The sequence below is a fragment of the Anguilla anguilla genome, chromosome 3, assembly GCF_013347855.1.
Source record: "Anguilla anguilla isolate fAngAng1 chromosome 3, fAngAng1.pri, whole genome shotgun sequence".
Taxonomy (NCBI): Eukaryota; Metazoa; Chordata; class Actinopteri; order Anguilliformes; family Anguillidae; genus Anguilla; species Anguilla anguilla.
In genome coordinates, this window is record NC_049203.1 from 54316202 (window position 1) to 54342396 (window position 26195).

General features: G+C 42.8%; 1 protein-coding gene across 2 annotated transcripts in view; it reads right to left on the reverse strand.

Moving 5' to 3' along the window:
• Positions 1–1267: 1267 nt before the first annotated feature.
• The window catches only part of nexmifb (neurite extension and migration factor b), a 72007-nt gene continuing 47079 nt past the window's right edge, over positions 1268–26195 (reverse strand). Inside the window, exons 2-4 of one of the 2 annotated variants that reach the window (XR_004764293.1) lie at positions 17198–17319; positions 4874–10399; positions 1268–2320 (exon numbers count right to left, since the gene is read on the reverse strand). Coding sequence is in view for 1 of the 2 variants with exons in the window: in XM_035408138.1 (XP_035264029.1) it covers positions 6261–10399; positions 17198–17273 (4215 nt within the window). In the remaining variant the exon portion in view is untranslated. Of the gene's footprint in view, positions 10400–17197; positions 17320–26195 lie in introns of both variants that reach the window. The other variant, XM_035408138.1, reaches the window with a different exon arrangement.

Genomic DNA, 26195 nt, shown 5'->3' on the forward strand with positions numbered 1-26195 from the left:
TCGTGCCTGCTTCGTAAACTGCTCCTGCTACTCCCACACACCTCCCCCCCAAAGCATTCCTCTCTCTGTGACACCAGGGCTGTCATCCTCTAATTTGCCTTGACACTTTTTTTTTTCGAACATTAACATTTATCTGTGAAACTTGGCTGCAAGACAGAGGAGATTGAAGATAACTACTACTCATCTCTTTTTTCTTTCTTCCCCCAGCTATTCCACAAGGCCATTTCAAAACACCTCAATCAAACTTTAGAAAGGCATCGCGTCTCTTGGCGGAAAAATTCAATAGGGAAAGTCTATGGGAATGAGAGGGTGTCATTTTCAAAGTCCTACCTTATGTTCATTTAGGAATGGATCAGAAATGCCACCAACACACACTCCTGAAACAAGCCTTCTGAACGCTTGCAAAAGCTGTTGATATTTTATCTAAATATGCTTTTGACACCTGTTCAAATAAACCAGAAAAATTTTCCAGGCCAAAAATAATTTCTGTAATACACCATAGTAATTAAATATTTAAGCCATCACACCACAAACCCATTCGCCTTGCACAATGACATCTTCCATGTTTAATATGCTCTGACAGAGTACATTTGATCAGTATTGCATTTATATCGATCTGAATTAACACTGGACATTTAACTGTTTGCCTGCAAGTGACCGCTGCCATTCTGCTTGTGTCTCTCTCTGGCAGTCTTCTTTATGTAGCCTAACAGCAGGTTTCATGGTTTGATGCCAAGCCAGGCCAAACAAATCAGATAAATAAGGCAATGTGATTGGCCATAGTATGTCTGACACATCTGCCAGTGCGACTGTTTTTTGGCTCAAGCTTGTAGTTTATCTTAACGGACCCCAGAGATGCTTGCTACTGACAGATGTTGGTTGCACCATCCCCCAACCGTGGAAGGCGTATAGACATTGTTTTCTTACCTGTTCATGAGTCTAACTCCTGAAACACTTGATGGGTTCCTGTCACTTAGCAGCAGATGCAATCCTTGCAGATAGAGGCTTTGCACAGTACACACGACAACAACACTAATGTGATTAATGTACGACAAAGACTCGTATACAAAGTTACAAAATACTTAACAAATAGAGAAATGAGCAATTGTGTAATTGGGTACTTGAAAAATGATATTAAAAACCTATTAAATTTGTATCCATGAAAAACCATAGTTTTTTTAAAGTCACTAAATATAATATTTCTGTAGCATTTCTGTAAAATTATGTGCATGCAACACTGACAAAATAATCAGACTCTCTTCTGAAATCTGCGTTCAAAAGCTTATTTTGATTTGTATATTTATTCCATAAACATTATTACAAAACTCAGCAAGTTACCAATATTACATTATCACCATACAGGCTTGATCACAAATATTTAAAACCTTTGCAACAGTTACAACAAAAAACAAAATAATACTAGAATAATTTACATGAAAATCTATAAAACAGCAAAGAGTTCACAAATTTGTATTATTTTTTCCTCTGTTTTTTGTCAGCTTATTTCTTATACACAATAGCACTACACTCCCACAACAAGATCAGCCTTTTTACAAAACTCCCAACAAAAATGTATAGATTTTTTCCATTTTTCTTTTTTGTCATTTGAATTTTGGTTTTTAAAACCAGAAACCTGTCATTATGCATCCTTTTCACTGCCTATCAGAGGCACAAAAAAGGTTACGTTCACACACACAAACATACACGCATGCGCACACAGACACAAACACACGTGCGCGCACACGCACACACGCACACACACACGCACACACACATACACACAAATACTTCACAACACTTTCTAAGAAAAATATACACTTACAAAATATGTTACAAATTGGCACACTGAAAAATATACAAGATTTCATGTCAAGAGTCCATTAAGAATCCTTCTGGTAACAACTCTAGACAATATTTATAAAGCTCAAAATTCTTTTCAAAGAAAAAAAGGCAAAACCAATTAATCCCAATTAATGTCAAAACCATGGTGTAAGTACATCGAACATAACATAACAATATATTATACATTCATAAAGAGGGCACAGAGAGTTGGGCTTTTCTTTGTAATTTTTTGTTGTCTCAGAAAAGTAGATTTTATGTGTGTGTGTGTGCGTTTGTGTGTCTGTGTGTGCGCGCATGTTTGACTTTATCAGCACAATTAAGAGACAGCAGCTCTGCAGTGGCACCTTGTACAAAAAAAATAATAATATTGGAAAATAGTACATTCAATTGACAGTAGGCAGAAATAAGAGAAGGCGGAGCATGGTGAGCTCATCACCTCCTGTACAGCGTCCAATCAGCAGCTCACCCCTTTCCAAACCTAGCAGAGTAGAGGACACAAAGGAGAACAGAGAGACAGCAAAGAAAATCTCATTAGGAATGTAACAGTGACCAAGGTCACAGCTTCCCTAAATGTTACTGTATTACTGCCCTGCCAGAGCAGCACAGCGCCTTGTCTTAATTGCTCACAACTGGACCATATTCATTCAGTCCCTCCGTTAAAAAAGAGCATTGATCACAAGAGTAGGCATTTGCAGTGTATTCATTCATTCACATCAGTAAAAAAATAAAATAAAATCATGAATTACATAATTTAGTTACATTACATTATTAATTGGTGATTCCAAATTGTGTGTGTGTGTGTGTGTATTTTTCTAAACAAAGAAGAAAGACAGTATATAAAAAGGAAACTACATTTTTGCATGAAGACTGGCGGGTAAGGTTTCTGTAATGTGCAATGTGTGCAGTACAGCAGAAGCTAAACTTGTTGTATCGCCATAGTGATCCTTTCACTATGGGCAGGCTTACATGACCTGCAGGGGGTGGGGATGACAGAGTTACTTCACAAAAGCTTACAGTATGTCAGATTAAAAAACTAGCATGCTTCATTGCACTCTGTCTAATCTGGTTTGCAGGGAGTATGGTTCAACAGGTGCTGTCACAAAGTGGTTCCAGTGAGGAGTTCATTAATGTGAGAGAAGCTCTGTGAAGATAGTAGCAGATTATCACAAAGAATAATGTAGAATACACACAGGAAAAGGGAATGTCTTCCTTTTTCAGTGTTGTCTTTTTCTGGATTTCTTGAATGTTGAATTTTGTTTAAAGACTCACTTGTCTGAACATGAGTTCAATACCAATAAGGCAACTGTAATCCCCATCCTTTCAAAGAGCTATCAGATCACTTATGAGAAAAGTCATTTTCACCAGACTCATTGATGAATCAGCAGGAACCTGACACTATTAAGAAATAAAAACACTAAAAAGTAATCTAAAGGTCCTGCAGAGTGATATCCATTTTTATTTCTTTAAATTATAGAAGGGGAATAATATAGTCAATTTGTGTTCTGAATAATTGCAAAATAAATGAATAAAAATGACATTTGGAATGTGACCTGTCTTTCCACAAGTGTAAGAAGAATGAGCAAGAACTCTGGAGAACCTGCTGGTTATTCATCACCATATACTATATAAAGGTACTTTATATAGGTGTCATTGGACAGGTCATAGAGGGAAAAGCCGTCAATTAAATAGTAATGCAACTGAATGGTCCTCATTAGGGAAACTTCTGGCTGTGGGGTTCATTTCAATTTCCTTGCCTTTGGTGAAATTCAACAGAGTCTTGTAAAAAAAAATTATTTACAGCCTTGATAGAAAAGGACTTTTAATGATTTTACTGCAAAGGAACAATATTATAAGATCAAAATGGTTGTGCCATGCCTACAAAAGTAGAGGATAATATACTTTTTTTTTTTACAAGGTCTATTTGTAAAGGTTTGGTATCTATTTTACCTTGATCTTGTCATGCTCCTAGTTGTCCTTTACTTTAAATATCATAAGATAATTACCTCAAGAAACCCAGGATAAACCAGAGAGGCCTCAAAAGGGCATACATGAGATCACTGGAGATCAGCCGTACTCCTCCACTCGACCACAATGTTCAGTTCAGAATAATAATAATTTGACATTAGCCCTCAGCCCTATTTTATGGTCTTACAATGCAGATGACCTGTTGGATACACCTGGATCTGAGTGTTTACAGAGGCAATCAAGGTTACGAACTCGGCACAAGCATACTGTATAATCACAAGCCTACTCTGTGTTTGGACCTGCAACGTCTGGTGTGCAAGCAGTCTACTCATCATGATACCACACTAATCAACATCTAAATTACAGTTTTATGCCTGCATCAACTGACAGGTCTCTGTTATTCATATTTAGATATTTTTTTGCCTTCCAGTAACCTACGATTAGAAATGCATCTCTTGTGACACGTAAAAAGTTTTCCACTCAGTGTCCTTCAAGTTATGAGACAGGAAAAAGGCTGCCTAAAACAGTCTATAATTAATAACAGTTGAAGATAATGTTCCGCTCAGGAACCACTGAGGCATGTGTTGCTTCTCCTTTCAAATATGTGATTAAGGTATTTACTTATCTTTATAAATATGTGTTGTGCAGACAGACTATCAACTGGATGTTGACCAGTGAACATTTCTTTATGACCCTATTTTATTTTTTTTTTCCACAAATTGATTTTGGCATTCAACGTTGTCAGTTGCTCTTTTACTGAAGCACTGTAAACGTTCACAAGTCAACACATTCAAAAGTTAATGTATATTGACTGGCTAATATTTTGACATTTTGTGGTAATCTCAGACAGTACTAACAGTGGGAGAAGAAAAAAATCCATGTCCTTGATGCTTATCATTTTGTATCCTTATCTTGGATGCTTATATTGAAAGGAATAAAAATTCGAATAGATGTTTGAGAGACATGGTCTTCAATTATAGCTGCAATGAGGCAACCTTCTGTTAATGCCATACTCCCCTTCAGTAGCCTGCAAATGTAAGACACATGGCATGATAGTTGTGCTTACCATTGGGCCATGGCTGAGGCTCTTGGTTTATCCAATAAAAGCTCTCATTGTACTCTTTCTTCTGTCACTTTCTTTCAGCATACACCAGGGCTTCTTTTCCACCTCTCTTTCAGCTTCATGTAACTGTGTGATGTTGAGGTAAATTTAATTTGGCAACATAATTTTAAAAGACAAAAACAAAACAAGCAAATCAGATTTTTTTTTCTGTTTTGGTAGATTCGTAGCTGTTTGCCACTGCCAGCTGCAGGTGCCAGTCAACGGAGAGGATCCCAAAATATAACTTCTCTGGAATGTCACCTCTTCATGGAGAGTCCCAAAACAGAACAGCCAATATTCAGATAGATAGAAAAATCACCTGTACAAGTTATTTGTTCATAGTTTGGCACATGAATTTTAGTATTATTATAATATTTTTCACCTTTTTTTCCAAATAGTGCATATGTTTCTATACAATGACATTAACAAAATCTGATTTTTTAAAGAACAGCGGTGGAATATTTTTAAAGTAATATTGAGTATATATTCAAGGCATAGAAACTAATCTCTGGGGCACTTGTTCTCAAGGCCCCTTAGGGGGAAAAAAGCATGTAGAACAAGAAGCAAATAACAAATTCATTCCAAGAATAAGAGGAAAATTAAGACATAAACCCAAAACAGTCTGATATGCAATCAATACAAATTGGTCCCTTTTTGCATTTGGAAAAGTCTGTCTTGAGACAAGTTTTCCACACTCCTGGGGTCCAGGTTTTGATAAAAGATGGTAGTTGCAGTTCTTTACAGGTTGTAGCTTTCCTTCATGACATGGGTCTGGCTGAAAAAAGGCAGACGGATATGCACGGAGTCCATATTCTGCGTACGATAAAACAGGGGTGCTTATGTTTTCACCGAAAGCAAATGAGGGTCACATTTTTACAGGCATGGACAGAAGTGCATAATCAGGGAGAGGGGCAGCAAGTTTCACTGAAAAAAAAATCACGAAACATGTTCACAAAAAAGGCTTTAAAAACATTTTTCAAGGCTTCCTTTTTTTCTTTTCTGACAAATATGAACCAAAACCAAAGTAACAAGAAACAAAAGACTTAAAACCAAAGCAGCAACGTATCAAGAAAAAACTGCAGCCATGGTAGTTTTGAAATCCCAGTCAAGCTGGACACAATTACTCAATAGGTAGTTTGCAAGTACAAGAAGTTTCTCATGCAAGTTATTCGATTTCTCTTCTGGGTAAAGAGGATATGGGGGTAGTCAAGGGTGACGTCTTTGCCATGCAGCTCTTGCTCTGAGTCAATGCGGGGGTGCGGGTGGGGGGGAAGGGGATAACGGGCAGGGGGCTCAGCAAGAAGTGGAAGGAAAAAAAATAAGGGATGCAACTGCAGCCAGTTATGAAATATTACCTCAGTTTTTCAAAAGAGGCCATCAATGCTATGTCCTTGCTCGGGTCTCGCTTCCCTTTAACACTCTCAACCCGGGGAAATTTCGCACTGGTTTTGTGGCGGTACATCTTTTTGTGCGCTGGCCCATTGACACTCGGGCCGCAGATGTTGGGCCTGTCGAACATGTTGCAGCCCAGAGCAAGAGGGGGGAAAAATGGGTGGGAGGCATTCAGCTTTGCCTGGATTTTACCCCCTTTTCCAGTTGGCTTCCGACCTTTTGAGGCCCCTGGGGATGCAGCACCCTTCCTCTTGGGATCAGGCGAGGTGCCTGCCAGAATTTTCAGGGTCTTAAGCTTGAGGCTGTTGGACTCAGGGGGCTGGCAGACATCAGATGCGGGGCCCCACAGCGGCTCGATGGAGGCCATCATAAACCGTTGGACCTCGGCCATCCCAGAGGCGATGTTAGACAGTATGTTGGAGGGCTCCTCAAATTCTCGCTGGTCATCATCCATAAGGTTGTTGCCCTCAGACCAGCTGGTGCCAGGCTCCTTAACCAAGGGCCAGTCCCCAGACAGCCCCAGGGCACCCCCGCCTGGTAAACAAATATTGTCTTTCATCTGACCTGGGGGAATCATACCATCCCGGAATTTCTGGGCCAATTTAGAGCCCCCTGCCTGGCCTTTACCAGCCTTTCCATCCTGCAGAGCTTTCATTTTTTTGGATGACCTAGAATTCTGCCGTGGGTTTTTGCCCTTCTCCGTCTTGGCCCCTTTAGGCGCCCTGGTTTTCTTTGCCCCCTTCTGTTCTGGAGCAGAGCCCTGCCCTGCATTCTGCTGCTTGTTTGAGGTCTTCTTCTTTGACCTTTGACCTTTCACTCCGCTCCCCATTTGGCTGACCTGCTCGGCCAAAGTGGTGTTTTTCTCGATGAGACCTGTGCTGTCTTCATCATTGAAGGTGTGGAATTGGAACTGGTGGCTTTCCACTGTGAACACGCCTGCCTGGTGCTCTGGTTGGTGTGCCATGCCGCAGTTCCACTTCATCTCAGCATTGCCACTCAGTACCAAGTCACCGGACTCCTGGAAATCCTTCCCTAATCCAACTCCCTTCAACTCAGGCCCCAGAACCTGAGGAGACAAATTGGGGGTGTCTGGAGGGGACATCTCTGACAGAGACGAGTGCCGGAACTTATCAGGAGTGAAGTTAGAGATGTCCAGCAGGTCTGTCGACTCCCTCAGCGGTGTGATGGCATCAATGCTTTGCTGGATCACCAGCTTGGGGCTGCAATGGGCCAGGAAGTTATCGTTCATATCGTCCTCACTGTCCTTCTCGCAGGACTTCAGACTCAGGGAGCTGTAATTGCTGGAAGTGGCTGACAGCGAACCCACTGAGTCAAAACTGATGAGCCTGCCATTGTCTGTGTTCAGTGTGCCTCTCTGAAACTGTAGATGTCCCTCTCCGCACGGTACCTGACACGCCTGATAATCAGCACTGGGCTGCAGAGGCTGCTCAGGCAGATAATTCTTCTCATAGAGCAGTCTGTCACAGTCCAAGTTCAGCTGGCTGTATCCTGAGACAGACAAGTTGTCTGCCATTGGCACAGGCACAGGGCCAGGAAAGCTGTTCGGCATAATGGGGGTTTCTGGAATGTCAGGTGCGAATGGCTGCTGGCCGGAGCCGAGCTGCGAATGCCACACGTGGGCGAAGTTTGGCTCTGTCTGTCCCGTGGGGTTCTGGGGGGACTGCTGGAGCTCAGACTCAGACGGAGGGGAGAGGACGCAGCTCTGGGCGAGCTGAAGAGAGGAAAACTGCTTTTCTTCCTGGGTGGGGCCGAGCTGGTATTGCCTGGCAGCCTGCTGGGGGAAAAAGGGGATCCCAGCGCCGCCCGACGAATCCGAAGCATCAAGCAGCGTCTGCAGATAGCCCCCGGGGATGACTGGTACGCTGGTAGCCACGCTCACAGATGGCGCGGGTTTGTCAGGAGAGCAGGTGGCTGGTATGAATGTGGATTTTTCGGCCGTGGTGGCGGTGTGATTTTCACACAAGTGGGGGCTGCTTGCCGCAGAGTCAATTGGTGCATCCTTCATGCTCCCAGTGGAGTCCTGATTTTTCAGCTCCGCCATGCCTTTGCCCTCCTCCTGCATGGCTTTCATTCTTTTGCTCCTCAATCTGGCTTCGCTTTTGAATTTTCTTATCCTGACTATTTTATTTCCCATTTCCTTGTCGGCCCTCTCTTGCGATCTGCTACTTAGTGCCCCGGTGTACGTGATGTCATTTAGGCCTAATGTGGCTGCACGGCTGGGGGCTGCTGCGGTTAATGGCATGCCCACGAGGGCTGCCTCTTCTTTAGCGCTGCTTTCTTGCCTGCGTTCAGATGAAGAGGAGCCCTGCTTGTGTACTGATTGCTCCACAGTGTGAATTCTTTGAATCCTGAGCCTGTTTGCAATCTTGTATTTCCTTTTCGGGGGCCTAGAACTAAAGGGCCGGTTGCGGCCGTTCAAATGAAAATGGCATTTATCGCCCGCAGTCAGCCTGCGCTGCTCGTCCAGGTCCCGTCGCCTCTTCTGCCAGAAGTCCTTCAGCGGAGCCAGCTTCTCATATTTGCTCATCGCCTCCTCACTTAAACTCACTGTCGGGATTGTCGGATCTAGTTTTCCAAGCTTGACCAGCATGTGCTTCTCCCCCTTAAAGCGGTTGATAATAATATACTTGATGATCACGGGGGGCTCCTTCCGAGAGGATTTTCGTCTCTTCTTTGGGCACCAGTCATCGTCCTCCTCCTTCTTCGGCCCAACAGGTGGCTTCTCACGCTTCTCCACAGTGTTCTTCTCCCCCTCAATGGAGTCCACGTCATACAGGTAATCCTCACTATAGCGTACTTTCCTCTTGGCCCGCAGGCCATAGTTCAGCTGGCTGGAGGAGCTGGAGTTCTCCCTGGACAGGAAGCGGTTCCTTCCCTTGGCCTCTCGGAGTGTGTCGAAGGAGGAGCCAGTGCAGGAGCTGTCATCGCTGTACTCCCCTGAATCCTCGGTGGAGTTGCTGAAGTCAAATATGTAGTGTCTTTTTGGGCTAGTGTCAGGAGTCTCATCGGCAGTGCTGCCATTCTTCCCCTCCTTGGCCTCATTCCCCTGCAAGTGGATCTCATCCTCCTTAAGCTGCAGACCAGCCGAGTCCTTTCTAACTACAGCGCCATCTTTCCTGGAACAGTTGAGGAGGACGCTGGGAAAGAAGTTGAACTGGGCGTCCTCCTGGACAGCATTGGTCTTCTCTCGCACATTGTCCTGGAAGGACTCGTAGCGTATCTTCAGGGAGCACACATCACTGCTTAGAGTGGAGTCATCATCATCATCATCGAACATGTAGTTGTCCACATCCTCCTCAGAGAAGAGGTTGACAGAAAGCTCGTTCTTGGAGCAGAGGTCCAGCAACTCCATTTTGCTCTCGCTAATGAAGGACTCAAAGTAGCCCCAGTCCTGGCTAGGATTGGTCAGCAGGGCCTCCTCACCATTGCACTTGTCCAGGAGCAGGCCCTCGTACAGGTTTTTGGAGGCAGGGTCATCTGAGTCACTGTCAGACTTCTCCTCCTCCCTCTTCTCCTCGTCGGTGGCCTTGTGCCCAGGGAAACTCAGGAGCTGGTCGGCCAGGAGCTGATCCCCATAGTGGGCAGTGTCGCTGGAGCTCATGCACTGCATGCTCATGTCTGGAATGGAGCAAGAATCATAGTCCTGGTTCATCTCCCCCATCTTCAGGCCTAGCCCAGGCTCGGGGTCAGCGGCGTCCTTGGTCTCAATGAAGCAGCCCAGGCAGGTGCGGCTTGGCTGCATCAGGCAGTCCTCCGTGAGAGCGGAGACGGCCCCCGGTTCCATCATGGCGAAGGGGGGCTTTTCGCAGTCCTCCGGCAGGGACCAGGGGCTCACGGCCTTGGCCGCGCAGGACGCAAGTGCGATAGCGTTGGTGGAGGACTCATTGGTGTCGTGCTCGGGGACCTCGGTCAGGCTCAGAGGGGAGGGCGGGCTGAGCGCGCACGGCTCCTTGGAGGTCAGACTGGCTTTCTGACCGGCTCTGTGCACGCTCACTGCGGCGGCTGACACAGGGAAGGGCGTCGCGGCGCCATCTGCGGCGGCGTACGGCTTCAGATGACCTCCCAGGTCATGTGAGTCTGCGGAGAGGAAAACAAGTGCATGGACAATATCAGAGGCATGCAACTAACTGGTTCCCATTTATTTATTTTAGATTCTCCAACATCCACTGCCCTTTTTTTGGCCCATTTCATTAAACATTGATTGTGCTTCAGTTTTACTTTTAATGGTGATAAAATCTTTAAACATTGATTTTGCTTCAGTTTTACTTATGATGGTGATACAATCTTTAATATATCCTTCCCTATTCTTTATTTGGTACATTTCCTCAAGTGTTACTCCTAGTGTTTATAATACAACATGTTCCTTCCCTCCCTCATTGAATCTTTTTAATTTCAACAGCTGAAGAATTGTATAATTAAACAATAACGGCAGCTGGTTTACAAGAATTATTAGCTTTGTTTGCCTGGCATAAATTTGTCAGCTGCTGCTGAGGCAGGTATATACACATGGGAAATGCACTTCCATGCGCTGAATACCATTTAACAAATAGCTACAAGCCTTGCTTTATATCTTACCCTCAAGCAGTAGGTTTAAAAATAAACTGGAACGGTTTCGACAGTAAGTGTTCGCAAAATGCATGGCCTTAAGAGTTGGAGAGAAAATCTCACCTTATCTCAATGTACGGGAGTGTCCTTATTACACATCGTAACATCTCTGCGCCCTTCGGTTCTCAGCAATTGCGCACTTATTAGAGTGGTATAATGCACATGACAATGCTACAGCAGATAAGCCACTATTGCGAAGTTTAAAAGACTGGGAGAAACTCTGCAGCAGTATCTCCCATTAAATAAATGAATGTGATGCTTCTAAAGGCACTGCATGTCCTGAGTGAAGCAATAGCTCATCTATGGCATAACTTCAGAGTACTACCTCAGGTTACTACAATGTAGAGGATTTTCAATTTCAGCCATGGTCATATCTACCAATACATGAAGGATTAATAAAAGAAATAATGTACAGACATGCAGCTGAGTATAGTATAAAATTAGTACACTACAAAAAAAAAACTACAAAAAAATATAACTAGAACATAACCCAGCAAAAAAAAAAAAAAGATAGATTGTTACTAAGAATCAGCTTGATAAAATAGAAAAAGACTGAAATATCAAGTGAAACATCTATGTTCATGCACTGTATGCTCCCTGTTTAAGCCCCAATACTAGTTTTAAAAATGATACAAGGCATGCTTCATTCTTTCAGATATCCAACAGCCCTTCCGTGTGTGCCCCTCCTCCACCAGAGACGATACAGACTGCAGTCCCAGAGCTTCTGAAGGCAGGCAGATTACTACTCCGCATTTGCTTAGCAAACGCCCCTGCCCAGGGGGACTCATATTGTGTTTGTGTTATAAAGCCACATATCTACTGAAGTAACTTGGGCACCTCGTTCCTGGCTCAACAGTAGTACCCTTACCTGAGGTTTGAATCTACAAGCTCCTGGTTACAAGCATAGTTCACCAAATGGCATGCTACAGTGCCAACAAAGGAACATGCACCACAGCCTTGATAATAGACTGATGGCAGTGGTGAAAGAAAGGAGAAATGTACTGTCCTCTGTCCAGGGTGTTCTATTAATCAAATACGTATGCAAATTGACTGAACTGAACACTGAAACTGCTTAGATGTTTCATTGTAAAGGAAAACCATTGTCATCAATCAAATCAATACAGTGTATAGATGTATAGCCGTTCCTTCTCACTTGGAGTTCATCAAATGTAAGCTTTTCTTTGTATAAAAGTGACATAAGTATGCACACAGTGGACATCTGAATAGTGCTTTTCGTATTAAATCCTTGCATACCTGTGTGCATTTCTGTGTACACACACATGTATTTCTTTTTGTGTATGTGTATATGAATATTTAAGTGTCTGTGGGAGTGTAATTCTGTCTGTATCTGCATGTGCATGTATGTGTGCGTGCGCAAAGAATGTGTGTGCGCATGCGAGCACGCGTGCGTGTACATGCACACAGTACATGTCTGATTTGGGTTGGGGATACTCCACAAGGCAGTATGACAAGCCTATATGATAAGACTACTGCAGTCACACTGGTGAGCTGTTTTAGACCATTCCACAGCTGTTTGACAGTCTTCTTGCGCTGCTCCTCCATTCCAGGTGCAGCTGCAATCTACCACGCCTACCATGGGGAGAGTGTGCCACTGGGGAAGGCACCAGAAAGCTGACTACATCCTTCCATCATGTGGCAGACCATGCAGCTCTTGCATCAGTTTGCACAGCCACATGCAGAGGCACAAATGAAACACTTAACAAAAATAATAAATCTAATATTCATGGAGCATGGGACCTGTCTGCGTATGTGTGTTCATGTACCTGTCCCTGTACCTGTGTGCACCTGTATGTGTGTGTGTATATGTGTGTCTGTGTGTGGGTGTGTGTGTGTGTGTGTGTACATGTGCATAGCCCTGTCTGTAAACCTGACTGTGTGTCTCTGCTGGAGGCTTGTGAAGACAAATCTCTGGTTTGATCTCAACAGCTGAGGAGTTAATGGTCCAGCAGGGGACAGATGGCCTTACAGTCACACCACACCCCTTATACAACCCCTCAAACCCACAAAAACACACACACGCACACACACACACACAGACACACACTCGCACGCACACACACACGCGCGCGCACACACACATGGACTTGCACGTGCATGCACACACACACACACACACACACACACACACGTCCACTTAAGCCATCACAAGCCTGAGAGAGCTCTGAAGAGAAGGCCAACCAGTTGGTGCAAGCTATTTGGAGCTGACATAAAGGCTCTGAATTAAAGGAATCTTTAAAGGAGCTATTGTTCTTGAGAGCAGTGTTTGGAGGAACTTGGACAGATGGAATCTTGCAGATGTGAAAAGGCTAAACTCTACTGGTGTTCAGCAATTCAATGGCAAAAAATTCCACACAAACACTCAGGACCAGATCCATAAAACCTTTACTATGTGGTAGCCTGACAATCATGCTTTCATTTTCTGCATTTCTGCTATTCATGCTACCGTCATTTACTGTGCCTAGTTTCAAAGCTTCAGGCACAATTATTTCATAATTTCTCAATCATGACAATTCAAAAGTCTTTGAAGAACTGAAAATAAGTCAGATAATAAAGTACCATTAGTAAGGTCATTTAACTTTAAAAAAAAAAAAAAAAAAATGAATGTGTCTGTACTGGTATACAACAAAGAGACCTAAAACAAATGCAGTGCAAAATTTTGTTGTTAGGAAAATTACATATCATGGGAAAAGTAAGGTCATGATTATGAGAGCCGATATAACTAAAAATAACTATTATAATAATAATAGTAATAATAATACTAATTATTATTATCATTATAGTTATTGTTATTAGCAGTAGTAGTCATATCAGTTTTTATTAATATTGTTATTATTATTATTATTATTATTATTATTATTATTAATATTAATAGTAATAGTAGTAGTCGTAGTTGCTGTAGTAGTCACAGTAATAGAAGTATGAATAATCAATTTATCAGCATGCTAGTCTAACTGGATTTATAATTGACCTGAACTAACTTCCCTGTCCAATCTTTGTTTGTTTCTTTGTTTTTATTGTGCCTTGGACTTTCTGAGTGTCTTCCCAATAACTAGTAACTGGCCTCCCTTTCAGCTTGCCAGTGTACTGCAGAGACAACCATTAGGGTGTTAACAGAAGCTACTTAATTGGTTTTGACTTTAGAGATCATCACAACAACAACACTGACCAAAATAGATTAAACCGAGAAAAAGGATATTTACCATAAATATCAAAAGCCTTCTGAAACTATTTTTAAGTAATTCCAAGATGCCAGTGTCATGTACCGGTCTGAAGTAGCCTAGCCTATAGCATGAAATCCATGGGCTAATAAAATATCTCTTATGCTTTGGGCTAAATGAGAGAAACAAATTAAAACTGGAAAAGGGAATATTAGGTTATATTTCAAAATTAATCTCCCCTCTCTCTAAACTGGAATTTAATACACCTTTTAATACACAACTTTTTAATATCAATATGTACACTTCACTACAAATCACACTGTAAACTATTTAAAGATATTAATCCTAAGTCTACTTGTGTTTCTGACCATGTAACATATGTGTTGACTGTAACCTGCCACGTATATCTCTTAACATTGGTTTTAAATGTTGCACCAATTTTAGTTTCATGATCAAACAGATATTTGTGAACATTTGTTTTTGTTTCTGTAAAAAGACATTTTCTTTTTAACGAACATGCAACCCAGTTGGGCTAGATCCTTCAAAGTAGCTTCCCCTGAATTTTCCTTCTGAAGAATTTCCCCAACTGGAAAGCACTGGTACTTCATAAAACACGTTTTGGATGAGCACCCATGAGAACAGAAATGGTTTCTGCTTGCGAAACCATTGAACTGCATTTTTATATTCGTTTTGGTGCTTCACTGCTAAAATAAGACCTGCAATCCTGTCTGGTTTAATGACAGTTTTATTGGTTTACGTGTGAACTATCATGCCTAGTGCAGCTGGTATATAAGTATTATTATCATGAATAATTTATTTTCTTTCAGTACAAGACAGATCCCCTTAGGCAGGGTGACTTACATAGTTTTTACACATTTTTACGTGCCATCATTTGTCCAGCTGGATGTTTGCCAAAGCCATTCCAGAAAAGGATCCTTCTCAAGGGGACAATGTACCTGGCAACTGAACCAGCAGTCAGAGGGCCAGCATCTTAATCACTGTGCCACACTGTCAGCCTTACAATCCATTCAATCATGTATTCGAGTACATAATATCCTGCATTCTTTCTAGAAACATCTGAGCTGAGTGGGAGTTTTGCAAAGCTACATTATGTTCTGTGCATATTTTCCTGTTCCAAATTTTTTGGCACATCTGCCCAGTCTCGCATCACACTGACCCAATGCAAATTAAAGAAAACCGAGGATGGGATCTTCTTCAGCTGCCTACATTTCGCTCTTGCATACAAATCGCAAAAAATATAGAGCAAGGCCCTATTTTAAAAAGTTGCACATCAAGGTGCTTGTCATTATGCACACACAGAAAAAAAAATCTGAAAACATTTAATCTCTGGCAAAACAGAATCGAGCCACATGATGGTATATTTTTTCACAAATAATTGAATCATCTTAAAATGGCTAAATATAAAGTTTATTTTAAACTATTTCAGGAATAATATCCAAAAACTTTGGAGATAAAGCATCTCTGGTACAGGCAAAATAATAATATGATGGTTTATCAATGACTCACTGATCTGAGCAAACCACTATAAAGGCAACACCTTTTGATGGGTTTACAAGGGTCAGCAATTGACACCACATGATAGCACAACAAATTTACATTGCTGAAGCCTCACTGTTCCATCACTCGGCTAAAAGCCTTCTCATACAATAATTTCTGCTCGGGATCTTTTTGAAGCATTTGCTGACATACAAAGACATTTAAGTATGTGAACCGAAGACCACTGCAGGTGACCAAACATCTCCAGGAATGCACTAGGTGGACTCGATGCAGCCCAGTAAATACACATGGCTGATGTGAACTGTGGAGATGGATCAGTTATCCCTTCTCCAAACAAGATGCTATAAATGAAGAGTGATGCTGGATGAATCATCAGGATCAGCTCTGGAAGCTCTTCTCTCTTGCCTCAATCAAACATATTTCCTTCTCCACAGCGGAACACACTGTATAAGTCATCTCAGCATTTTCCTCAAGGGTGGGCAGAACTCCAAGCTCAACAGAACGCAAATCAACTAAAAAAAACCAAGCTCTAGAGCTGGACTAGAGATGGAGCTGGATTGAAGGGGGAGCTGGCCGGATATGGCGCTGAAGACAGCATCTCAACAGCAGATATGAAATGCCTGTCCTTGATAAGTACTAATTAATGTACAAAGTAAATGGCAGTAAGTTTTATTAAAATATACAAAATATAGATATAGAAATACCTCAGAAAATAATCAGCAAATATAAAGCTTATCAACAGGGCTATTATTGAAAAATACAACTAGCTCTGGAGATAATATGACCAGTATAGCACACCAGTACGCTTCGTTACGTAAAAAAATGATTTGCTACATGAAATTATAATAATTATACATTCTTCTTATTCATGTCTTTAACAGTCACTCAAAAAGTGACTCTAGAGCCTGACTGAGCATTTCCAGATCTGGGGACTGGGATTACTCTGGAGCACTGCCAAGTCCACATTACAGCTAATTTGAACAAAGAAGCACATTTCTAATTCATGTGGCAACAGGAGGGGCGCAATAAGAGCTAGTAATTCCATTTTCAATTTTCATCATAAACCAGTGGAGTCCATTGTAGATCTATGGGGTTTCACGCTTCATTCTGGCTCAGGTCTTAATTAATTTCTTTGGAGCCACTCAGTTGACAGGACTATGAATCACCTGTTGTACCATGTGAATTTGTCCATCAGCAGCAGCTGGTTAAAATGCAGGTCCTAAACCCTCGGCGATGTGACTCTCTAAGGCCAAAATGGGACATCATTACACTGGATCTTTTTAATTCTTTTTCTTATTTTTGTAATTCGTAAACACCTGAAACTACAATAGCTCGTAGTGCTGGCTTCATGAAAATCACTTCGAATGCAGACAGACGACAAAAACCACTGCATAAAAAAAGGCAATCAATTAAATATTTTAGTGCTTTCAACTGTGATCTGACCAGAACACATCCCAGTACGTCAGCCTACTGAGAGCCAGAAAGGAAAGGTTGCATAGGCAGCTGGCAGTCACTTTAAGCCTGGACGGGTGGTGTTGCCATGGGTAGAGATGGGGTGAGGGGGGTTGCTTACCACTCTCATCCACCGCATTGATCCGTGTGGGGTTCAGGGCCTGCACAGCGAGGTTGGTTTCTTGTAGAACATCCATCAATGTGACCAGATTCTGCCCCCATGCATCATTACCACTGCCCAACCTGTACAGACACGACCACAGACAGAGAAACAGAGAGAGAGAGAGGGGATGAGAGCGGGTTACGCACCTGTTCAGAGCCAAATCGCAAAGGACCAAAGCCATCACTTGCTCCTCACATTTGCACAGGCCGGATTCAGAATGGCTGCGGGTGTGGGTTCGCTCTGTACGTGGTGCAAACGCCTCTCTGCGAGCGCACGCACGCAGAGCCTAAAGGAGACATCAGAGGGGTCCCTGGGGCGGCACGCACACCCTCTGTTCTACACTAATTGTATCACACATCCACGCCGGAGACTAACATCAGAACTACCAGGCAGTAAGTAAATATAAAGCCCCATGCGATCACGGCTACAATCGCCATGGCAACGCAATGCAAGATGTTGCTATTTCAAACTCCATTTACCATTGATTTCATAGTTGTTAACCCTTTGGGAGCACTCATTGTACAGTACTTGAAAGATTGTGGTTAGTCGGATCGGGTTGTGCTAGTAACCCTTCCATCTTCCCTATTATATCTGCCGATCACAGCCCATTCCACTAAAGCTTTTAAACAACAGATCAATGCGGTGGAACTCTTTCATTTTCTTTTCCTTTCTGTCCCCTTTCCTTACGGTTGCAGAGGAAAAAAAATCAAGACAAAAGCAGACAATGGTGTACACGAAGTCCGCATACACATCATGTTGACACAGAATAATGGAATGGAACACGAGCAAGCTCCAGATGTGTTTGGCTGCTTGCTGTCTGCCTTTTAATTTCAGCCGCAAATACATACAATGTTATATTTCACCAGCTGTTCCTTCAGGCAGCTGAAAGGTATCAAAATGTTCAGCACAGCCAGCGTGGACAAATTTCAGAGAACCTGATTATGCCCTCTAATGGCAGACAGTCATAACACTCGGTCAGGCTTGATCACAGTGCAGTTATTCACACAGAAGGTGAAGTGTTGTTGATGCACTGGCCTGCCCCTTCTACTACAGATCACCCTGGGTTGTTCCTGGATTGGCACACCACCAGCCCTGCCAATCCTATCTTAAATGGCAGAAAACACACACAACCACATTCCACAGGTCTTTGCGACTGGCTTTGTAAAAACATAGCCCGAGTGCCACTCGTGCTCCCAGTTCAACTGAAACTGCTACAATGCATTGTCTTTTAACATACAGCAACACAACTGTGTAAGCGCTCATGTTTTTATATGCCTACAGTATGTCATGTCAGGCAGCGTTCAGCAGTCCAGCTCACCTTGGCTGTCTAAAGTCTCTGCGTTGCCTGCGTAGCAGTGGCCACGCAGAGTCAGACTAGTCTCTGTCCAGTGCGTTGCGCTAGCTCAGCCCAAGTGGCTGGACAAAGCACAAACACCCACGATTCTGTTCCAGTTGTCAGCTCAGCCACTATCCCTGACAGTTGGAGGTACGTCCGTGAGACGGTGCTTTGGGACGTGGGTGAGGGAGGGCGAACAAGCCACAACACGGGACCTCGTGGGTAAGGGCGAGCCTCCAGCAGTTTCAGGTGCCCCAACGCACGGAGCTGCTAATATCCATCCCCACAGGGCTCCAACACGCAGTGCAGAGGTGTCTGCTTTCCCACGCTATTCTGACCCTCCGGCGCAGCTCGCTCCCTGTGCCCACCTCGCCCAGGAGGCCGAGGTGAAGAGAAGGCCAGAAATTTGCATAAAGAAGACAGACGGCCTGCGCTGCAAAACCCGCATAAATATATACGCCCTGGCCAATGGCTGCATCCGATTGAACAGGTTGTCCTCCTGCTTGGTCTGCTCACCAATGCTGACTGAAAGTTTGGGGGAGCAGATGGGGTAGATGGCCCGCAAAATAATACTTGATAGCATCCCAGACTTTAGCAATGAGGCAAGCTGATGAAGTACAGCAAGCCAAGAATCCAGCAATCACTCCGACATGACCAGGACATCAGTGACCCTTAACTCACTGCTCTTTGGATGGGAAGAGGTAAGGCAGCTGTAACACACACACACACAGTGCCCAATAGTATTCGATTAGAATCTCACAATACTCCAGGGTACACCTGCAAACTGGCACTGATGAAAATGAGACTACATGACAAAACAGAGTTTGGATGGATTTGTTATGGAAATTCATTTTTCACTCATAACTGTTTTCAGCAAGAGTAGAACACTTCCAGCATGATGATGGCAAGTGATGTCATGCAACACTACACAAAAAAAGGCAAAACAAAAAATGAAACCGTCTTTCGTTCACACACATGCCAAGGGGCCCGTGACAGCATTGTTCAAACTGGCAATGTTCCACTTCAGTGTAGACCTCTGTACATAGCTAACTCCCAAAGCTTATGCAGGACATACAGCACCGACTACATATTACAGGGAGGAGCCAGAGACTGAGCTGCCGTCGAAAAGGAGCAAGGGAAGAAGCGAGAGAAATTCTCATGCATTATTTTCAAAGCCCTAACACCCTTTCGATCAAGGGAAAAAAATCATCTGAAGGCTGTGACTAGTTTAAAAAAAGTTCTCTCTACCCACGTCATTGATGAATAAATAACAAGGCTTTTGTAACCAACTACGTTGTTTCGTGTGGTTCCCAGAGTTCCGATGATTGCGTATTATAGGTTGCTGAACATTATTAATAGCATTGGCAATTCCAATGCCTCATATGCATATACATACACGCACATACACATTTCAAACGTGTGTTTGCGAAATGTATTCATAGTCTTTCATTGTATTTAAGGTGTTTTTTATATGTATAAACAGGCAAACTAAAGAAGGACAAGGGGCTTCAATATTAGCACTAGCGTTTCCATCATGGAAGACAGCAAGAGGAGGACAAGTACCCTACGAGCAACATCTCTGGTTGAACCTGCAGTCTGCCTGTGCCAGCTGAGCGTACTGTCCTCTGGCTCAAAGGCTGCGCAGCTGCACAGCTCAGCTGGCGGACCGAAATGAGTGGTGGTTGACAGAATGTACACGGAAGGACAAGCATGCAAGTATGTGCTCTAACAAACTGACTGGAGGACTACAAATGAGATAGGGCATTCTAAAAATGAAAGTATTCCAAATTAAAGAAGTATTCCAAATAGCAGATGGTATACTTATTTTAATGGACATCTGCCAAAAGTAACACAGTAGAACTAAATCAAACATTTGAACAGATTTTTGTTTGCATGTGTACATTCTGTATAGGAATGCACAGGAAGCCCAACAGTATTCAGCAAACAGAGCAGCCGAAGGTCAGCCGGCATGACCACGCAGAGATTCTCCCGGCATGGCTGGAAGCAAACAAAATTAAACACGCTTCTCCTGCCTTTCTGTGGTGTGATCCATTAAGACACTGGGCGTCCTTCTACGTGCAACCGAAACGAGTGACAGAGAGCGATGTCATTTTTTTACGAGACCAGACTCGCAGGGATGGTCTGTGAATATTCATGAGAGAAGAAGAAAAAAAATCAGAATTCATTTATGGGTAACTCATGGGCAGTGAAGGCCGCACTGACACACATGCAGTCATATCACATATAAGCTGCCCCACAATCCCTCAGTGAGCACAAGCAGCAGGGCACACCTTCTGCTCTCTGCTGTCTTGGTGCGAGAAAAGAAATCTTTGCACAGTACTGGGCATGCTCCTCACTCCATGCTGTTCACAGACAACCAGGCACACACTTTTGAGGAGTCCTTCTAATTAAGCCATTAGGCCAGTGACTAGAGTCAGGAAAGTCCGAACACTGTCAAAGTCAAAGTCACTTCCAAATGTGAGTCTGCCTGCCCCTCCCACGTCGATTGGACTCATTGTCAAGCTCTCACCGTGCCCCTCACCTAATGCATTATGGGGCAAAAACGTAGCACATTTGAAAAAACGGGGGTTACAGGTCAGAGAGACGGTTCTGCCGCGAGAATAGATGCAATTCCACTGGGAGTGTATCTGCGTGCAGAGAATCATACCTTCTTCCAGTATGAAGAACAAATAGAAGAAATGAAGAAGACAATATTGCTATAAACCCAACTTCAGCCCCCCCATACAGTTAATTAATCTGCAGTCAGGAAAGAAGGAGCGGCAATGGCATGACAGACTCATGATCATTTAAGGGAAGAACCTAACATATCAGTTTCTCTGAAAATGACAATTACCATGACTTATAAACCAATCTCCTTTCAGTGTTCAGTGTAGCCTTCATTTACCACTACCAACAATCTTTATAATCATTCACGGATACTTACATTTAAATTGACATAAGCACTTGAAAGTGAACTAAGTTATAGCCCCTGTGCCACATGATAAGATGTCTGATATTTGTTTATGCATGCTTTTTTATATTTTTATGAATGACTATGTCATATTTGTGGCTTATGATGCCATTATAAGAACTGGAGAATATATAGGGTAGTTGAAAAATGAAAAAAAAAACAAAGCTCATTTTTCTTTTCGTCTTCGTTCACCAAAAGTGAAGATATGTGCTTGAGGCAAGTCTTCTTTGGCAACAGCACATCCCAAAACATTTGGAAATCCATCAAAATCCAGCACCCGCAGGCATGTGTTCTGGGTGTAATGCAAATGAGCTGGGTCAGCTGATAGCTTTTGCATGAGATAAGCCCTTCATCTCTCCCTCCAGGTGTCGGCCTGTTTGTAACAGTGTGACATCATCGCGCAGGACAAAGGGGAATGCAGCAAACACGCAGGCACACACAGCCTGCGGCCTTGGGTGGGGGTGCGGGGGGGGTATGGGGATGTCTCATCAGAGGGAAAAGAAATGCACATCATTATCTAACAGTGGAGCCTGCCCACAGCAGCCACTCCCCTCAGGACACCCTCATTTTAGCCTTGCACTTCACAGGCCACGGTCATGCTCATTACGCCTTTCATAACTCCAGCCCTGCAGCATGTAGCGCCACAGCTCCACACCCTGCCTGTGCTCTCGCCACACATGAACCTCCGACCTGTTGACCACGAGCCTCTCCCCTGTTGACCATGTGTCTCTTCCCTGTTGACTGCGCGTCTCCCCTGTTGACCATGTCGTTCCTCCATGTTGACCACCTTCCCCTTTGGTCGTCTCTTCCCCACTCCTGCATGCAGACACACTGCACCTTCAGTAATACAGTACTTAAAATAACGTTCACTCCAATTCTTTTTTTGTCTTCCAATTTGTAAAGTCAGTTTGCATTTCTCAGCGCTGGAATGTCACTCTGTCACTCTGGAAGACAGCCGACACGCATGTGCTATCTACCGAGGCATTTGATGCCAGCTGCTTACTACTTACTGAGCTCTGCAGTCATTGTATCAAATGAGTGCATGTTATGTACAATTTTATGCGGGTAGACTCCAGGCAAGTGGTTGCTGGTTGACTCCACTAAAGCACAGGCATCGCAAGATTTTGATAAAAGACTGTGGGGCCCATCCACTCACAATCTCAGCCACCTAGCATTGTATGGCTGCAACTTTTTCTACCCTTCCAAGCAATGGGTGGTTATGCTTCACATCACAATGGCATTGTTAAGAAGATGCCCTTCAGGCATTAAACAGACAGCATTTTTCATTTTGTCCATTTACACAGCTGGAACCTTACATGAGCAATTCAGGTCAAGAGCTTTGCACACGGTTACAGCAGTTCCAGTGTTTCCCTTGGAATTCAAACCAGTAGCCTTCCGGTCACAATGCAATTGTCATGTCTGTACGTCATATAGTGATAACTTTTAAAGTAAATGTGTTATTACATGGATTGATTAAAGGTTTTCTTTATAGTCAGTACCGGATATACTCACATAATGTGTGTACAGAATTTGCATTTATAACTATACAGGTACAATATCAACCATCAAGTTTTGACTTCACATACTATTCACACAACTACTCTTGAATTTGGTTTGGTTTAAACAATGTCAGTGAAATTATCCTATGGAGGTCTAAAGTCATTCTCTCTGATATTCCCTCCAAAGAAGACATAAAAATATTAGCTCATTGCCTTGAATTCTAAATGATGAGCAGCACAACTCCGAAGGCCACATCCCTCAACCTGGGAGGGATGTGGCCCAGAGGTCTTAGCTACTGTGTCGCTGATAAGTGACTGTTTTTATTTTAGCCAACTTCGTGTTCTCTGGTAAATGGAGGGGTGACTAAAAAAATGTTTAAAAAAATAAAATAACATTCTAGTCTAAATAATAAAACAGTATCCAAACTGTATTCATATTCATATTAAATTATAGTGAATCCAGTGCAGTCCTGCACACTGGACAGGTAACGAATCATGCGCAAAGCGCAGGTGTGTGTGTGTGTGTGTGTGTGTGTGTGTGGGAGGGAGGGGGGGGGGGCTTTAGATAAAATGCACAATTATCTCTCACCCCCAGACTCAGCTTATCTGCTAATTCACCAGCATCGCAATTACGAGCTCCGTCTGGACCATAGTTCTGTGTCGACACATTCACAAGTGCAAAGAGCCTGGAGAGATGCAGCAATCTGCCGCGTGGGGCAAAGGTGCTAGTTAGATTTTCAAGATAAGATTTTGTTTAGTTGTGCAATTTATTTTAGAGATGCTTCTGATCCGCCTGTATCCCTCTTCCTCTTTATCGTGTGTGTGGGCGGCGGGGGGGTGGGGGGGGTTGGGAGTGGGGAAAGGGGGAGGGTGAAATGGGGGAGGGGTTCGAAATCTCTGCTTCTTCTGTGGTTTCAGTTACAAACATTGTGTGTTTGCGTTGATTGTACTATGAAGAGGAGGCCCTCGGCCAGGATTGCCAAATGCGCTTTGTCATGCCAAATTGGGCTAGTTTTTTTCCAGCTGACTGCAGGGTCTTTTTTTTTCTTCCTGTTTCTGTTGGTTTTTATATTTTTTGCCCACTTGTATGCTCGGCTATGTTAAAGCTGGGTGCTTAATTTTATTTGCGCTTCATATCCAATTTGTTAGATACGGGGCTGCACAGATTACAAAAATAGTAACGAAACGCTGCTTAATCTAGTGTGAGATCTGGCAGCAAACTGGATGTGGCCACCAAAATGAAAATTCATCATGGATTTGAAGCATAGCACACCTCAGTTCTACTAAGTTTACAGTTCTAAACTGCATTGTCCAGCTTTAAATAAATCAAAGGCTGATGTCATTTATGCCTTTATGTCATTATGTGGATGTAATTTATTGTGTTCGCATATGAAGACATGTGAACACACTTTTAAAACTTTAAACAAATACGTACAGCACTCTGAAGCTCAAATATCCCTTCCATTGTTTAACTACCATTAAACTGCATATAAATAATTAGCTTCTTGTAATAGCTACAATAATATTTGCTAAAAACCTCTAACAATTCCTATATTTGATCTATTAACTACACATGGGCTTTCTGGCAATCTACAACCTAAGGATCTGGCAGCCTTGCTCTCAGTAAAAAGGTGTAAAATTGTGCCTATTCTGTGTGTGGCCTGTAACATGACCTCAAAGTGAGCAGAGGGGATCACAAAGAGAAACATGCTACAAGAGTGACTAATGGAAGTAAAGCTTTCTCCAAGGACAGTTGGTACAAACACTGACATACCGCTGACCTTCTGAAGTACTGCTGTCTGACACCTTTGAAGGCTCCCTGGAAAAAAAGAGCCTTGTTTCCTATGCGTATGTCTGCATGGCTGACGTCCACCTTGCCTGCACCTACTGGCTTGGAGACAATGCCGCGACGATGTAGGAGCTCTCTGCGACTTCAGGAGAGAACATTCCGTGACATCTGCTCTTGTGAGAGCTCATTAGAGGAACTTTACATTTCACGCATAATGCTTTACTTAAAATCTGTGTGCAAATGTCAAACACACATGGTGAAGGAACCCGCTATAATCTTCAAGCCTACGTACCGCATTTTGACTGTGAGGGCCCTTGGGCTGCGCTGTTTGCAAAGGGAAGTTCATTTCTTTCCTTTCTTCTAAGACTGTACAGCCCGCATTTCCAGTCAATCAACCAGAAATATATTGTGGTTTCAAGTTAAATGTCAAGCAAATCAATTAACCTTCCTTTTTAACCATTTATAAACCACAAAGTTCATTTTATTTAATGTACTGAGAAGTTGTTGCTTTTTTTTCTTCAAAGGATTTGTTTGCATTTGCTAATCTTTGAGGGGGAAATGGTGGGATTTTCTGTTTGTCTTCTACAGGTCTGTTTATAAAAGAGACCCACTTACACTGTCTTTGACTCTGATTGGCTAAATAGCTTGTTTTCTTTGCAGTCATGGCAACATATAGTCACCAAGGAAATATGGTTTAAGGCAACAGATATGGAAATTGAATTTCATGGTATACAATGGAAATGATGAACAAGGGCAGAGCAGCTTTGGTAGACCTATGTAGTTTTACAAACATATAGTGTCTAATTTATCTCTTTATAAGCATAAAAAATATCATAGTCTATTATACTGCTTATAAAATACAGTTTATGCAGTAATTACTTATCTTACAATAACAGAGCACAGCTAAAAAGGCAAGAACAACGGTCTTGTGGAATTATAGTATGCAGTGTTGCAATAAGTGCATTGCTTATTTATAATGGTAATAATGATCTCAGAAAATATAATAACAATATTCATATAAAAATAATATACTCTGTACTGAAGGAACACAGTTGAACAGATTGGTACTGAGCTGGTTAATCGCAACACCATACCATACTGCACCTGATCTAGTCACATTTACAGTGATTATCTAGCTGTGGTTGTCATCAGGTGTTGATAATTAACTATGCAGCTGTCAATAAAGGCACAGGATGGAGTGAAAAATAGCTTTATCTGCAACATTTCACAGAATAAAATGTTTCATGAAAATGTTACCAGCTGTAACTAAAGGAAGTATAAACAAATGAGCATGATGCAAAATACAAAACAAAAAAGTTATTACTTAAAAAAACAGGGCATACTGTTCCACAATTTAAAAT